Source organism: Theropithecus gelada, chromosome 5 (genome assembly GCF_003255815.1).
Source record: "Theropithecus gelada isolate Dixy chromosome 5, Tgel_1.0, whole genome shotgun sequence".
NCBI lineage: Eukaryota > Metazoa > Chordata > Mammalia > Primates > Cercopithecidae > Theropithecus > Theropithecus gelada.
The window spans coordinates 6584827-6599810 of record NC_037672.1 but is presented as its reverse complement, the minus strand read 5'-3'; the positions used below and the strand labels follow the sequence as shown (position 1 = coordinate 6599810).

General features: G+C 56.4%; 1 protein-coding gene across 3 annotated transcripts in view; it reads left to right on the top strand.

Moving 5' to 3' along the window:
* The first annotated feature begins 2472 nt into the window (after nt 1-2472).
* The window catches only part of WFS1 (wolframin ER transmembrane glycoprotein), a 34327-nt gene continuing 21815 nt past the window's right edge, over nt 2473-14984 (top strand). For 2 of the 3 annotated variants that reach the window (XM_025385904.1, XM_025385903.1), the window contains exons 1-2: nt 2473-3176; nt 10129-10365. In XM_025385904.1, coding sequence (XP_025241689.1) covers nt 10134-10365 — 232 coding nt within the window. In that variant the 5' untranslated portion in view covers nt 2473-3176; nt 10129-10133. The remainder of the gene's footprint in view (nt 3177-10128; nt 10366-14984) is intronic. The other variant, XM_025385905.1, reaches the window with a different exon arrangement.

Sequence of the window (14984 nt, the reverse complement as noted above, 5' to 3'; positions counted from 1 at the left end):
GAACAAGGACAGGCGTCCTAGAAGAGACAGCATTGAACAGCTGGCTCTTTCTCCCACCAGAGCTGTGTTTTAATGAGTTCTAGTATTTCTAGCAGTTACTGCTTTAAGTGTGTGGCTACTAGATTTTCTGGCTCATTCAGATTCATGACAATGAAATCTCTGTGGATTGTGCCTGGCACCCTTACATAATACCACTCTGTTCCCGTGAATGCTTTCCACCACGCAGTCTTCCTTATCAATAGTAATTTGCCATTTTGCAAATGTCTGCTGTGAGCTTCTATTTCTCAATATTTTTGGTGTGTTTCTTGTAAATAGCGCTTAACTGGACTTTAGTTTATGCCCCAATCTTACAGACTTTGGATGGGAAATTCAGCCCATTCACCTGTGTTATGAAGTCTGGTAGCCATGGCTTTATTTATTTTATCTCATGTTTACTGTCATTAAGCTTATTGTTCTTGCTAGTATTTACTTTTCCCCCTTAATTTTGCTTCCTTACTCTCCCTCCATCCCTCCCCCAACTTCTACCTAGTAATTCAGGAGTTCTACTCTGCTTCTTTCCCGTGAGTTGCTACTTTCCAATTCCTGAGAGTCATAATTAAACCAATCTTCCCCTGCTAATGTATTAAAAGTAAATGGTAATGAAGCCCCCCCTCCACTACCAAAAGGCTTTCCTTCCCCACTCACCAAATCAGATCCTTTTACTTCCTCCTTCTCCCCTCAACCAAATGTGATCTTAAAATATTCTGACTTCTCCATGATAAGATTCTATTTTCTTCTTCTTTTTTTTTTTTTAGTTCCAGGCTAATACAACTTTCTCTTGCAGCATGTAGCTTATGTTTTAAGAATCCTTATGTGACATTGCTAGTTACAAAATCACAGGCACATGTGGATTAGCCATACTGTATATTTTGCAAGGGTCATTGCTCAACACCACTTCCTGTTCTGAGCGTTTGCTCTATCTTGAAATCTCTACTGTGATTGAACTGTCTCGGTGACGGGGGAACTCTGAATATCTTCCTCTAAAAGGGGACATGGCTGGGGTCCTTTCTCTGTCCTGCCACATTGGATATTTTCTTTCTTTTGTCCAGACAGATGAATCTTGTAGTAGCCACGGTAAGGACGGTAAGGATCCTTGATCCTATAATCAGAGTCCCTGGACATTGCTCCAAAGTCCCCTAGGAACCACTTCAACTTTCCTCCCCTTAGATGTGACCTGTTCTTTCTGGAACTCTGCAATACCCTCTCTTTTTCCTTGGCATCTGGGATTCCCAGGGACACTTTCTCCTGGCACTTTGCTAACCTCTGTTTCCCCTATAGCTCTTCCTGCAGTACCTATCCTTTGCGTAATACACCTCCTGGAACTGTCTTTCCAGTCTCTGCTTTTTGTACTGATGATTTTCAAGTGCTTTTCCTCTATATCATGCAGCATTTACTCCACATTATCTTCCAGTTTGCTCATTTGTCCTTACCTCCACTCTTCTCTTTCTGAATTTGCCTGTTGCTTTTTCAGTCTCCAGCTCCGTGGCGTATGTTCCGTGTTGCTGTGTTCTGATGGAGACTCCCTAAGCTGTCTTGCAGATTTTTGTTGCACTTTCTCTCTTCCCTTAGACCTCCACAGGAGGAACTCTTCAATCTATCCTCTTCTCTCTGCTTAAGGAGCCCCTGCAAAGGGTTTGTGAAGTGCGTCAGCCTCTCTGTGATTGTGTGTTCACATTAATATTTATTATTTTCTTAAATGTGCATCAGTCTCAAAATGTCAACAGTAATCATCTTTGAGTGATTTTTTTCTCCTTTCTACTTTTAGTAATTCTCCAAATTTTCTACAGTTAGTGTATGATAAGGTGGAAAGACATCTTCAAGACTTTGGGCAAATAACTATGTCTGAGCCTCAATTTTCACATCAATAAAAATGGGCCCAATGCCACCTGCCTCCTTGGGTTACCAGGGGGGCCCGTGAAAGTTGTGAAAGCCCCTAAGCCAACCTGGACAGAGCAGGCGAGGCTCACGGCAGGTTTCCTCCTTCCTCTGCGAGCCTCACAGTGTCACAGGTGAACATTGGGGATCGAGGGTGGGCAGTGGGGGCAGCTGGAGAATCAAATGAAGTGACTGACATGAACTATGCCGCTTTGACAAAAGTCCTGCAAAGTAGTGTGTTCAGAACTCATCTCCAAAGCCATCTGGAATATCTGCTCCCAACATGTTGGTAAGTACTATCTCCAACAGTCACTCCGAGCCGCAGTTTCTGCTGTGATAACTAGGACAGGTATCTCAAGTTGGCTGTGGGGACCAGAGACAGAGCAGGCAGGGTCTCACATGCCCGAGGGCCTCTCATCTCCAAACCACGCCTCCCAGACAGGAACCAAAGGAGAGGGTCTCCAAACTGCCGGAGCCTTGCTCACTCCCTGGGCTAACACACACTTTAAAGGAATCCCACAGTCACCGTGTGAAAAGCTTGCTACATTGCATTTGATTCTGTACACTGAAAGCGGCACTTGGCTGCAGACACACGTTTCAAACAGGCCCCATTTTTCCATCTCTGCTGCTGTTATTAGGGGAGCCCTTAGACGCTCTTGCAGCGCCGGAATAGGCGCTCAAGACGTGTGTTAATATTGCAACAGCAAATGTAATGAATCTGCAGTTGGGGCCGCTGAGCCCGGAGTGGTGGATGAAAGGTGGCCGCAGCCGCCTCCACGGGTCCAAACCACCTGTTACAGGAGACGGCAAGCGGCCTCTCTAAGCAACTGGACGTTCTGTGGCCGGGGCGGGGCCGGGGCCCGAGTCCGCTCGGAAACTTTCGCTGTGGGCGAGCCAGACCCGCCCTCTGGCCCCTCGGGCCCAACAGCGCAGGGGGAGTGCCGGGCAGCAGCTCGGCGAGGCGCACTCTGATTGGCGGAGTTGTGGTGTGATTGGCGGTTGCACCGGCCACTCAGCAGGCCGAGCTGGCGCCGCATCCGGGGGACCGCGTCTGGAGTGGAGGGCGGCCGAAGGCCCCGCCCCTTCCCCGCCCCCTCGTGCCGAGGGCAGCGCTAGCCGGCTATTCAGCAGCCAGTGCAGTTTGCTCCGCCGCGGCAGTCGCTCTGCCGATTTTGCTGTGTTCTGCTGCTCCCGAACAACTTTACTGCCGGCCCAGAGACCCCAGGGCGTCGCGGCGCCGCGTGCGGCCCACTCACGGGCCGGTGAGTACTTCGGGGCTGGGGCCGTGGCGCGGTGGCGCGCAGGAGGCGGGCAAGAGCCCTGAGGCACTGCCCGCTTCGGGCCTCAGTTTCCCCTTCCAAGCTGATGAGTGGCTGGTCCCAAAGTCCCGGCAAGGTCCCCGAAGTTGGAGGGCCGCGGATCCCGCCGGCTCTGCAACGCGCAAGGCGACCCCTGTCCCGGGCCCGAACGGGTTACTCGGGGGGCGCGCCCCGGGCCCCCGCGCGCTGTCGCCTGGAACCCCGCGGCGGGCGGGACAGCAGGCCCGAGAGGCGGAGCGGCCGGTGAGCAGGCCCCCTCCCCGCGCCCCGCGCCATCCTCCCCGCCCCCGAGTTGCCCCGTCATGCCCCTCCCCCGCGGTCCCGGGTCCCACGGCCGCCCTCGGTGCCCGCCCGGTCGCTAGAACGCGCCTGGACCCCCGTGAGGTGTTGTGGGGGGAAGGGGAGTTCAGTCCCCCAGGGGGACCCGCCCGCCCGAGGGGCAGCTTAGGGGTCACTCTGAATCCCCACAGCCCACTTAGGAGCACCGTGGCAGTTCCTCTCCCTCTCCGGGTCCCTCAGTAGAGAGTTGAGGGTGTTCAGTGGCGGCCCCTGGACCCTGCCTCGTATGAACTCCACCCTCTGGATCATTAGTTTTTTTATTTGATCAACGAAAACTTTCTGGAGAATCCTGCCCAACCCTTTTGGATGTGATGGCGCCCTGGCCTCTCACCCACTTAGTAGTTGATGTTATGAATTCCAAGGAAGTCGCATTTGTGCAAACCCCCTCCTCCACCCAGATTTAACCCTCTCAATAGCCTTAGGTGGAGAAGTTATAGTCCCCATTTGGCACCCCAGGAAGCTGAGGCTCAGCAGGGTTTGGTGCCAGCCCAGGACCATGAAGCTGATCAGGGCAGAATCTGGTGTGAGGCCTCTGCCCCATCTCTCCAGAAGCAGCCTGGCCTCTCCTCACCTTGGACGATGACCCCTGGCATTTGGCCCAGGGCTTTGCAGTTTGTAAAGGGCCTTCTCTTCTGCCAGCATCCATCACTCAAGGAGCTGTGCCCTGGGTACCCCGTGTGCTGGCTGCGCATTCTCTGCAGCAGGGTAGGGAGACCACAAGAAGCTCAGAGGCCACCTTTGCCACTGTCCCCACCTGTTTACTTCTGTCTCGAACGGTCTCTGGTTCCCACGGACGCTCCGTTGTATTCAACCTCTTTCCCTGCCTGCTCCTTTGTCCTCCTCCCTTCGCAGACACAGGGAAAGTTTGCTGGGAGACCCCATCTCACCTTCTTCCCCAGGATGGAAGAGCATGGAGGGTGTCTCTGACTTAGGCCTGCCCTGCCCATCCCAGACCAGGGCTGGACAGGCTTCTGGGGCTGGTCACAGAGGAGACCCCAGCTCAGTCTCAACCCCCAGCGATGTCTGCACTGCCAGACCCCAAACACTCATTCATGACGGTGGCAGTAAGAATCATAATAGGTCAGGAGCTTTATGCCTACATGCTCCCCTCCCCTCCCACGGCCCTACCTCCAGAAGTGGTACCACTGCAGCCAGCCAGCCCCAGCCGCAAACCAGACCACCGCCTGTGCCCTTCATTCCTCACTCCCAGTTGGTTCTCTCTTGTCTCTCCTGGCTCCTGAGCCTCACTCGGATGCCTGCCCTGGTTCAGGACCCTCGCCTCTCCCTGGATGGCCCCCAGGCTCCTCCCTGGTCCCAATCCAGGCCTGGCTCCACACAGCCCTGCTGGTTCTTCAGCTGCCACTTCCCTCTGGGCTATCGGGTCAAGTCCGCCTCCTGAGCCAGCATTCCTTCGGGCCCTCAGGGACCTGCCTCGCTGCTCACTCAGCCTCTCCCTCCTGTGTCCTCTCCCCAGCAGTCACTTCCCAGCCACCTGCATGTTCCTGGCCACAAGGCCGGCTCACTGTCCCTCTGCTGCCTCCACTCCTGGGCACACCCCCTGCTGGAATGCCCAGCCACCTCCCACTTTGCCTGGCTCCTGCCTGCTTGTTCAGAAGGCTCAGCTGAGGCTTCCTGCAGGATTTCTGGCCTGCCTCTTCCCACAGTGGAATGAGGGCCCCTTTCTGTGCCGTCTTTGTGGGTATCTGTTTAGGTGTTACCCTTCCCATCTAGATGAAGCTGTTCCAATGCTGGCCCTGGACGAGACTTCTCTAGGTCAGGGGGGCCAAGCACAGTGCCTGGCACAAGATGGACCTACACTCAGTCCACACCTGCTGCCCATCCAGGCCAGGCCTGGAGCCGGTGCCAGGTGTGTGGTGGGGGATTGGCCACTATGGCTGTCATGATTGCTGCTTGGGCAGTCCCAATTCAAATCCCTCTGTGTTCTGTCAGTGTGCCACATTGGATAGAGCTGGAATGTTCCTTGGTTTGGCCCTTAATACTCTGAGCAAAAATAGGTACCTGGGATCCATCAAGGGCTTTGTGCCCTTGTCTTGAGGAGCAGCACTGTGCCAGGGGCCTGGGTCAGGCCATGCCAGAGCAGACATCCCAGGGCCGGGACCTCCTGGGCCTGCTCCCTTAGGGCTTGGTCACAGATGGGTTTTAAAAGAACATTTGCTTTAATTTCAAAAACATTACACACTCATTATAGAAAACTAGGGAAATATGTTTAAAAGAAGAATAAAATGAAACCATGCATAATCTTTACCCAGAGACAGCAAGTATCTTTTTTAGGGGGCATTTTCTTCCATTTTTTTTGCAGATACATTTTGTTTTCATCCGAAACAGACTCTTGCTAATATCTTCTCTGGCTAATGCTTTAAATCCTGCCTTAACAGTGTTATGGCGACCTTTTCCTTGTCTCGAAATGTTCATGTACGAGGTCACATTTACCAGCTGCACAGCACAGCATTGCACCGTATGGAGGAGTGTAGATTTTATAACCAGCCCCTTTCTGGACAGTGCTGAAAGTGCCACGTGACAGACATTGTGTGTGACCCCCGAGGGCATCTCCAGTGGCTCCCCTGGACTGGCATCCTGGAGGCGGAAGCACTGATCAGAGAGAGCGTGAATATCACCTCGGCTTCCCACGGGGGCTGTTTCTGAGGCGCTGGCTTGGGAGGTGGGGTTGCCCCCGCAGAGAGAACAGAATGGGGGTGGCCTGGGTGAGGGCCAGAGCCTTTAGGGCAGAAGGCCACATGTGGTCATTCTGCTGTGGGTCTGAGTGGATGCATGATCCCTGCAGCCCTCTCCGGGTGGCGGCCTCTCCGCTGAACTCCTTATGTTTGGATGGGATAAAAATACACCTCAGTGCTCATGGGGAAAGAATGCTAGCAACTTTGCTTTTGTGGATCTTACACAGTGACGGCTTCTAAGCCATTACTGTGGTCACCAGTGGGGAGTTGAGGCTGAGCACCCCACCGTGCAGGTAGGGATCTGGGGGTACAGAGTAGATGTAGCTGGGGACGCCTGGATGCTGGGATCTGGGGGAGGGACTTGCTAAGGTCCCACAGCATTATTGCCTGGATGGTGCTCCTGCCCTAGGCCAGGCTACTTCAGGCTTCTGCCGACATACATTAAGTGCTTAACATATGCCAGGCAAGGCAGCAGGTCTTCTGAGTGGATAAGCCGCAGCCCCTGCCCTCAGGGCTCACAGTGGCTGTCACACTCAGGAAGACTCAGGGAGGGACCAGACAGCAGGTCCTTCCACCAGGAGATCTTTTCTGATCTTCATTGTCCCTGGGACCAACCATGATCGGGTTTGCTGGTTTTGAAATAACAAGCCCTTTGATCCAAACCAGACTTGGCCAACCCTCAGGGAACCTGAAAATTAATCCCCCTGTATTCATCCATTCTTACTAACCAGAGATTTTACTTTAAACTGTTTTTTTTTTTTTTTTTTTTTTTTTTTAACTGCAGTGTGACATGGTACATAGGCTAGCTAGAATCTGTTTTCCTGAAATTCCTTTTACGAAGTGTTTTCCAACTGAACATGCCTTTGTTTAGCACCTGGGTGTAATGGCTTAGGGTTTTTTTAAATGCCCAATAGTTTGCTTTCTCTTCCATCATACGCATCATCCCCATAGCACCCCTATGTGGGAGGTGCTATCCCCGTTTTACATGTAGAGAAACAGACACAGTGAGGTCCTGTGGCCCCTAGTAAGGGTAACCGACCCCACGCCGTGTTGCTTCCGGCTGTAACTTCTAGCAGAGGGAGGGCTCTGATGGAGAGGTGATCACCTGAGTGCTGTATGTTTACCTGAGCAGGTGAGGAAGACAAGGACTCAGAAGAGACATAGCTTGGAAGCTCCCACAAAGGAGGTGTCGCTGGAGCTCTTGACTTGAAGGGTGCTTAGGGTCTAGGCTGGGGGAGGGGTAGGAAGGCACTCCAGGAAGAGGGCCCTGCGGAGAGGGAAGTGTGGAGGTCAGTGTTTGTGCACTGATGTTGAAGGGTAGCCAGCGTTTTGCGGTGATTGGGCCCAGGGAGAGAGGATGCAGTGGCGGTCGGTGTTCAGCGTCATTGTTTTCAGAAATGAGCCTGCAGAAGCGTTAGAATTGGGCAGGTCTGGATTTGATTTTCAGCTCTGGTACCTGCAGCTGTTTGACCTTGAGCAGGTCCCTCCGCTCCCTGCACCTGGGTTCCTGTCTGAAGTGGGGTGAGGTTGAAGGATAAAACATTTCCCCATCTATAACTCTGGGATGACAATAGGATCTACCTTCCAGGTCCATGCAAGGAACTCATGAGAAAAGACAAGTACCGAGAACAGAGCCATTGGTCTTAATGGCAGAGATGCCCTGGCATAGGTCAGGCCTCAGTAAAGGTGCCCTCCCTCTCTGAGAAAGTGGCACCTGACTTGGGGGCAGTGGGAACCATGGGAGAGAAGGTAGACATGGCCATGTGTCATTTGAAGACCTGACTTCACCGTCTCAGGTGGTCCGGTGGCCTGCAGGACCGTGGTTCTGTTTGTCCACAGCGTGTGGGTTCCACTTGCAATCCTGTATTTCTCTGCCACAGCTGACTAAGGGGGCACTTAGGTCTGCACGTGCAGTTAAATGACTGCTTTTGTGGAAGGTGCCAGTTCCCGGGAGCTTGGAACTTGGAAACAGGATAGAGCAGGCTCCCAAGCTTGACCATGCATGGTTTGCACCTGGGGGATGTTTTAAGCTGAGGGCTCAGTCCCTGTAAGGGAGGACCGTGTGGACTGACATATGCAGAGTTCTTGAGCGGCACGGATCTGATCTTTAGGACCCATTTGCAGCTGGGAATGGAGCAGAAATTGTTGTGTATGGGAGCCTGGGGCCACTCCTGACTCTTCCAGTCATGGCTGCCCCCAAAAGTGACCTCTGGGCACCTCCTGGAACCTGGCTCCGTGCCAAGCACTGGGTGTTCAGAGGTGGCCGGGGGACTCCCTCGTGCCACCCATGGTGACTGGTCTCACTGGTCCTCACAGTTGCTCTGTCCCCATTTTCAGATGAGGAGGCTGAGGTGCAGAGAGGGATGTGGGCTGCTCAGGACCACACAGCTGGTGGGCACAGAACCAGGAGCACAGCGCCGCGGCAGCTTGGGGCTGGGAGCGAGATTCTCTGCTTACCAGCCTCTCCCTGCTCTGCCCCTCAGAGGATGGCTGTGGCCCTGAGCTTGGGAGGGTCATTTGGGAATCTGAGGAAGAGTTTCCACTGCCTCACACGGCAGGTACAAGGTCCAACAGCGTCAGGGGTTTGCATCCCACCCCTAACGCCTCTCACCCAGGGCCCCATCCGGGTCCCGGGGCTCAGGATCCTGCAACGCTTTCAGCTGTGTGTCTGTGGCCAGTGGTTGTCCTTCATTACAGGGATGGTGGTGTTTTTCCATGTTGCTAAGCAGCGTGTGAGGGCCTCTGTTGAATAAAATAAAGCCCTTGCTCCGGCGTGACACGGGTCACAGGATCTCTGTGCACTCTAGTCTCTTCTGATGCCCCCACCGCACTGTTTGCCTAGTTTGCTTTTTACTACGTGTGTTGATTTCTGGGGCATCAGTCCTGTGACTTCGGTGCCATGGCTTGGGCCTGGGGTGGGGGCTGTGGAGCGGCAGAGCTGGGTATGAATCCCGGCTCCACCAGCTTGGCTCCCCCTCTTCTCTCCCCTGCCCTCTTTTCCCCTCTCCAGCCCTCTTCTCCCCTCCCCAGCCCTCTTCTCCCCTCCCCAGCTCCCTTGTCCTCTCATATTTACTTAACTTTACTCAGTACCAGCGTCGTAGTTTCCTAGGGCTTCCGTAAGAAACTACTGGAAACTTGGTGGCTTAAAACAACAGAGGTTTGTTCTGTGATGGTTCTGGAGGCAGAAGTCTGAAGTCAAAGTGTGAGCAGGGTGGGTCCCTCCCGGAGGCTCTGAGGGAGGCTCAGTTCCTCGCCTCTGTCCAGCTTCTGGCAGTGGCCAGTGGTCCTCCTGCTCCTTGCCCGCTGTCACCCATCTCCACATGGCTCTGTTACCCTCCTCTTCCTATAGGCCATCAACTATTGGAGCCAGGGCTTCCCTACTCCAGGCTGATCTCATTTTAAGATCCTTAAGTACGTCTTCAAAGACCTGTTTTTCCAAATAAGTGCATGTTCACAGACATTGGTGGACACATGATGTGGGGCCCAATTCAGCCCCCTGCAGCCGGGCTCCACATGGGTGGTGTCTGGGTGTTGCTCTCGTCATCCCCATTTCTTGAATGAGGGAAGGTCAGGGTTGTGTGGCTCATGCCCAGTGAGGCAAGGACTCCAGGCCTCGGCACTTGCCGGTCTGGGATTGTAAGTGCCGTGCCGTCTGTAGAGTCACATGGGTGAGTGTCCTCCCGCGGTTTCCACCCTGGAAGCAGGGCTGGCCCATGGGGGCTGTGCTGAGTGTTCACAAGATCCTGTATGGAGTGTCTGGCAGCTCCTGCCTGCCTCCCTGTGCTTTTCCATCTCCAGCAGACACTAAGTGCCCGAGCGGGCTCTGCCGGTGCTGGGTGGGCCTGACCCTGACTTTTCTTCAGGCAGGATGGACTCCGACACTGCTCCGCTGGGCCCCTCCTGCCCACAGCCCCCACCAGCACCGCAGCCCCAGGCGCGTTCCCGACTCAATGCCACAGCCTCGTTGGAGCAGGAGAGGAGCGAAAGGCCCCGAGCCACCGGACCCCAGGCTGGCCCTGGCCCTGGTGTTAGAGACGCAGCAGCCCCCGCTGAGCCCCACGCCCAGCACACCCGGAGCCGGGAGAGAGCAGATGGCACCGGTAAGGGGGCAGGCCGGGAAGCCCAGGTTGGGGCTGTTCAGGGATAGCTGGGTGGGAACGGGGTCCAGCCACCCCTGGAAGGTCCCCCCTCCAGGTCCCCTGCAATTCAGCATTGTGCAGCTCCCATGCTGTGCACAGGCATCCGTCCGCTGGGGCTACCCACCTCCTCGAGCCTTGCACCTGTCACCTCTGTGGCACCCACTCGAGGTGGTGCTGGTGCCCCCACCCCTCTGCAGTCCTTCTCTTCCCAGGGCCTCTGCAGCACTTCACAGCTTCCGTTTGCAACAGCATCCAAACGTGTGGAGTAAATTCACGGGCCCTCTGTAACCAACTAGGGTGGCAGGCCAGAGGTGACAGCCACACTGTCGGGAGTGAGGCCACATGCGGGCGAAGCCCTTGGTGCTGAGTTTCTCCTCTCCCTGAGGGAGACTTGTAAGGGACGGGCATCCTTCACCTCCATCCTGAGGCGGGATGCTGGGGCCCTGGGTGTTCACAGGCAGAGATAAGGCCCTGGGTGTTCACAGGCAGAGCTGACCGAGGCCCTGGGTGTTCACAGGCAGAGCTGAGTGAGGCCCTGGGTGTTCAGAGCAGAGCTGACTGAGGCCCTGGGTGTTCAGAGCAGAGCTGACTGAGGTCCTGGGTGTTCACAGGCAGAGCTGACCGAGGCCCTGGGTGTTCACAGGCAGAGCTGACTGAGGCCCTGGGTGTTCACAGGCAGAGCTGACAGGCTTATTGGTTCCCAGGTGGCGGTGTGAGGGTGGTGGGTGTAAGCCAGAGGAGTCTGGCCCCTGGGCACCTTCTCCAGCTCACTCAGGCCTCGGTCAGCCTCCACTTTTGCTAGAGAGGCCACTGCCAGGGGGGCTCAGTCCCAGCTCATCACTGCCCCTTCTGCCCATGCAGAAGCCCCAGATCCATGGTGAGTTCCTGCTGTGTACACCAGCCTTGTCCATGTGCCAGAGCAGGACTCCTCATGGCCGTCCTGAGAGGGGAAACTCAGGCACTAAGTCTAGGTGACTTGCCAAGTGACCCAGCGGGTGAGAGACGAGGCGCTCGAGTGGCCCAGGTTTCCTTCTTGTTCCAGTCACCTCACTGGCAGGGCCGTGGGGCCTCCCTGCTGTGGTCGCAGTGCACTGAGACTCCCATGTACCGCTCTTGCTGGACGCACCCTCAGAATCTCACCACAGCCCTGGGTCCTGTTTGTCTTTGCATCTCCTTAAAAGATCACTGTGCCCCTCCGCTTCGTTTTGGAGGCCTCTGGGTGGACAAGGGCCTGACCCCGGGATTTGGGCCCAGCCTCATGGCTTCGGGGGAACAGAGACCAGGGCTGGGAAGCTTGGTTTCAATCTGGGTAATAAGAACAGCCTGCAAGGGACAGAGTCCAAGACTGTGTGTGTTTCAGATAAGAAGAGTCAGGAAGCAGCTGTGGTTTGTTTGGCTTCTGTCTCCAGTGGGGGGGTGGTGAAGAGCAAGCCCTGGGCGCTGCCTGAGAGCCCAGACCCCAACACTGGACCTGTAGCTGGGGGCAGTGGGAGTCCCGTCTCCCAGTCACTGTCACTGATGTGGCCACAGCAGGCCTGGCCCTGCATGCCCAATGGCCACAGGGAGGGCAGTGCCCAGCGTCCCTGCCAGTAGCAGCTGCTGTGAGAGTCTGTTATTTGGCTCCCCCGTCCAGCCAACATAGATGGGTGAGCATCAGTTAACATACCAACAGGTGACAACAAGGGTGGCTATTTAACTGAAACTCCCTGAGCCAGGCATCTTTTTAGGGCATTAGCCCACTTGCTTCTTTACCAGCCTTGGGAGACAGGCTGTGCTGCTGCCCCATTTTTCAGATGGGAAACCGAAGGATAGAGGGCTTAAGCAGATGACCCGGCGTCCTGTGGCTGGTGAAGGGTGGAGGGCAGATTTGAACATACCCTGGAGCCTGTGCTCACTATGGACCTCAGGTCAGCTGTGCCCAGGGATCCCCATGTCACAGGCTCAGAAGTGCACAGAGCAGGTTGGCCTGTCCCTAGACCAGTGCCTGGCCAGGCCCTGGTGACAGGAGTGAAGGCTCAGGCCTGCCCTCCAGGAGCCCTGAGCAATATGGGAGACAGGAGTGAACAAGGAACTACATTCTGGGGGCTAAGCGCAGCGCGGGGGACAGCCCACATTGCAGTCCCCTAGGGGCCCTCCAGGAGAGCCTGGTCACTCTTCAGGGCATCAGGAAGACTGCCTGGAGGAGGCACCATCGGAGGCCCATCTGAGCTGCTCCTTGTCCTGTACACTTGGGAAACAGGAGAAGAGCAGCCTTGGGGTCGCCCTTCTCTGGCTGCCTCCCTGAGGAACTGACCCCTTCTCAGCCCTCCGTTCAGCAGGGTTGGGGCGGGGCTGCTTCAGCAACTTCCCTGGGCTGGAGCCCCACACTTCCGTCCCGTCCTGGCCCTGTGGCCTTGGCAAGTCACTTGCCACCTGGGGAACCACTGCCGGTGGGTCAGGGCTTAGAAACTCAGGGGCTCCCGGGCCCAGACAGGTAAAGACAAACAGCGACTCAGGCTAGAAAGGAGACCGCAGGGAGCTGTGGGGCTCTTGGGTGTCCCTGTGCCGGGGCGTGACACCTCATGGCAGCCCTGAGAGGGGAAACTGTCCTGTGTGGAGTGTGGATGCCTGTGTGCTGAGAAGTGGTGTCTGTTCTGGTTTTTGACAGCAGCCCAAGTGATGTGCCAGTGGGCCACGGCCAGCACCTGCCTATCCATGGCTGCCCCAGAGCTGTTGGGCGGGGGGCCGTTTCTTCACAGGTAGCTGTGGTGAGTCCTGTGATCACCCCAGTGTTGTGTTCAGCCCTGGGGGAACCTGTTGTTCTGCTCAACAAGAGAATAAAGCTGGGCTGGTCACACCTGGTCCTAGGTGATCCAGCAGGCACAGAGACCTAGAGTTGACACCAAGCCACTCAGCCACCATGACACTGCTGTGCGAGTCCACGCCCTGGCAGAAAGTCTGTTCTGGGCCTGTTCTGTTTAGCCCTGGGGCTAAAGGGCAGGCTCAGACACACAGAGGGACTGGCCTGGTGCAGGTGGGAGGAAGGAAAGCTTCAGGCTGGGCGTGCTGTGGCTATCATGTGCTTAGCCTGTGCTAAGTGTGTGCTAAGCATGTGGCTCTGGTGGGCACTCAGGCCTCCTGGGCACCAGCCAAGGCCCCACCCCTTCCCACTGTGCGGCCCTTAGCTCTCTTGCTGCCTTGGTCATTCACAGGTCTACTGGTAGGACACGGCCCGGGGTTGGTGGGGGAGGAAGGAGGCGAGATGCGGGAGCTCTCCAAGCCGTACCTGCCACTCCGTCTCTGAGCAGCAGTCTTGTCTCTACAAGTCTCTACAGCAGTGCTGCCACCACCTTGACCGGGGGCCCACCCTCCTATGAGGTGGCCCAGCTCACTATGAGACTCTGGGGCAGTCATATGCCCTTTCTGTTGACCCCAGTGGGCGGCCAGCCCACATGCCTGCTGAATCTGCCAGGCCTTCCAACCATGGGGGATAGGGGGATTGCTTTGGCAGCCACAGGGACACAGATATGGACAGGAGCAGGAGCCCTGGGGAGGAGGTGCACCCCACCGGGAAGCACCCACCAATGCTGACCGAGGCTGCACTGCCAGCCAGAGCCGCTGAGTGAGGGACAAAGAAGGGCCTTCGGGCGTGGGGAAAGCAGGCACCCCAGCTCCTACACTGAGGGCACCCTGGGCAGAGAGGGAGCCCAGCAGAGGGCACCCAAGACCCATGAGGAATTGGCCATGGTGTCAAGAGGTCAGCCAGGCCAAGCAGGGCCCCGAGGGTCAGGGAAGGGAGAGGGGATTATTGTGAGTGGGCCTCAGCTGTCAGATGGATTGTTTACATTAAAGACCAGGTAGGAGGTGGAGCAGAGAGAGGAGTAACCAGGCCACAGGAAGGCTGAGGGACAGGTAGACAGGGAGGGGAGAAAGCCAGGGTGGCCTCTAGGTTTCTGGCTGGGGCTGCCAGGTGGACGGTGGTGGCACAGCAGGAGGTAGGGTCCTGGGGGTTTCCCAGCGGGGTGCGAGGTTAGTCTTAGATCGGGGCCCAGGAGGGGCTGGGGCTCTGACGCAGATGTGGAGTGTGCGGAGCCCCCGCTACCCTGGGGACAGGCACAGCAGGAGGTGCTGCTCGGGGCTGTGCCGGCTGCTGGGGCACCTGCCCTTGATTATTTAGGAAGCAGCTGTCATGTCTGTTCTGTATCCTGACCTGGCCCATCTGATTGCTGTGTTCCTGCTGAGCCCCCATACCACACTGTGAGGACTGGCCGCAGGATCTGGTGAGGCTCAGTCTTCTGGGAACTTGGCAGTGTGCCTGTCTTACTTGTGCTCCAAGCCTCAGACATCACCTCCAGGAAGCCTCCCACCGCGAGTGAAGTCTACAGTCGTGTACCCAGCCCCAACCCTCATGGGTGGACGTGCTCGTTCTCGCCTGGCCCAGGGCGGGCTGTGGTGAGCTCAGGAGTCCTGCCTCTCAGTTTGGTGCCCTCGGCTCCTGGCACCCCAGACTGGCGTTTGGCCATTGCTCAGGAAAGGTCCACTGGGTCAGTGATGGCCCAGTCCAACGCCCCTGGGCAGGGCCTGTTAGAAGGGTGCCCTCC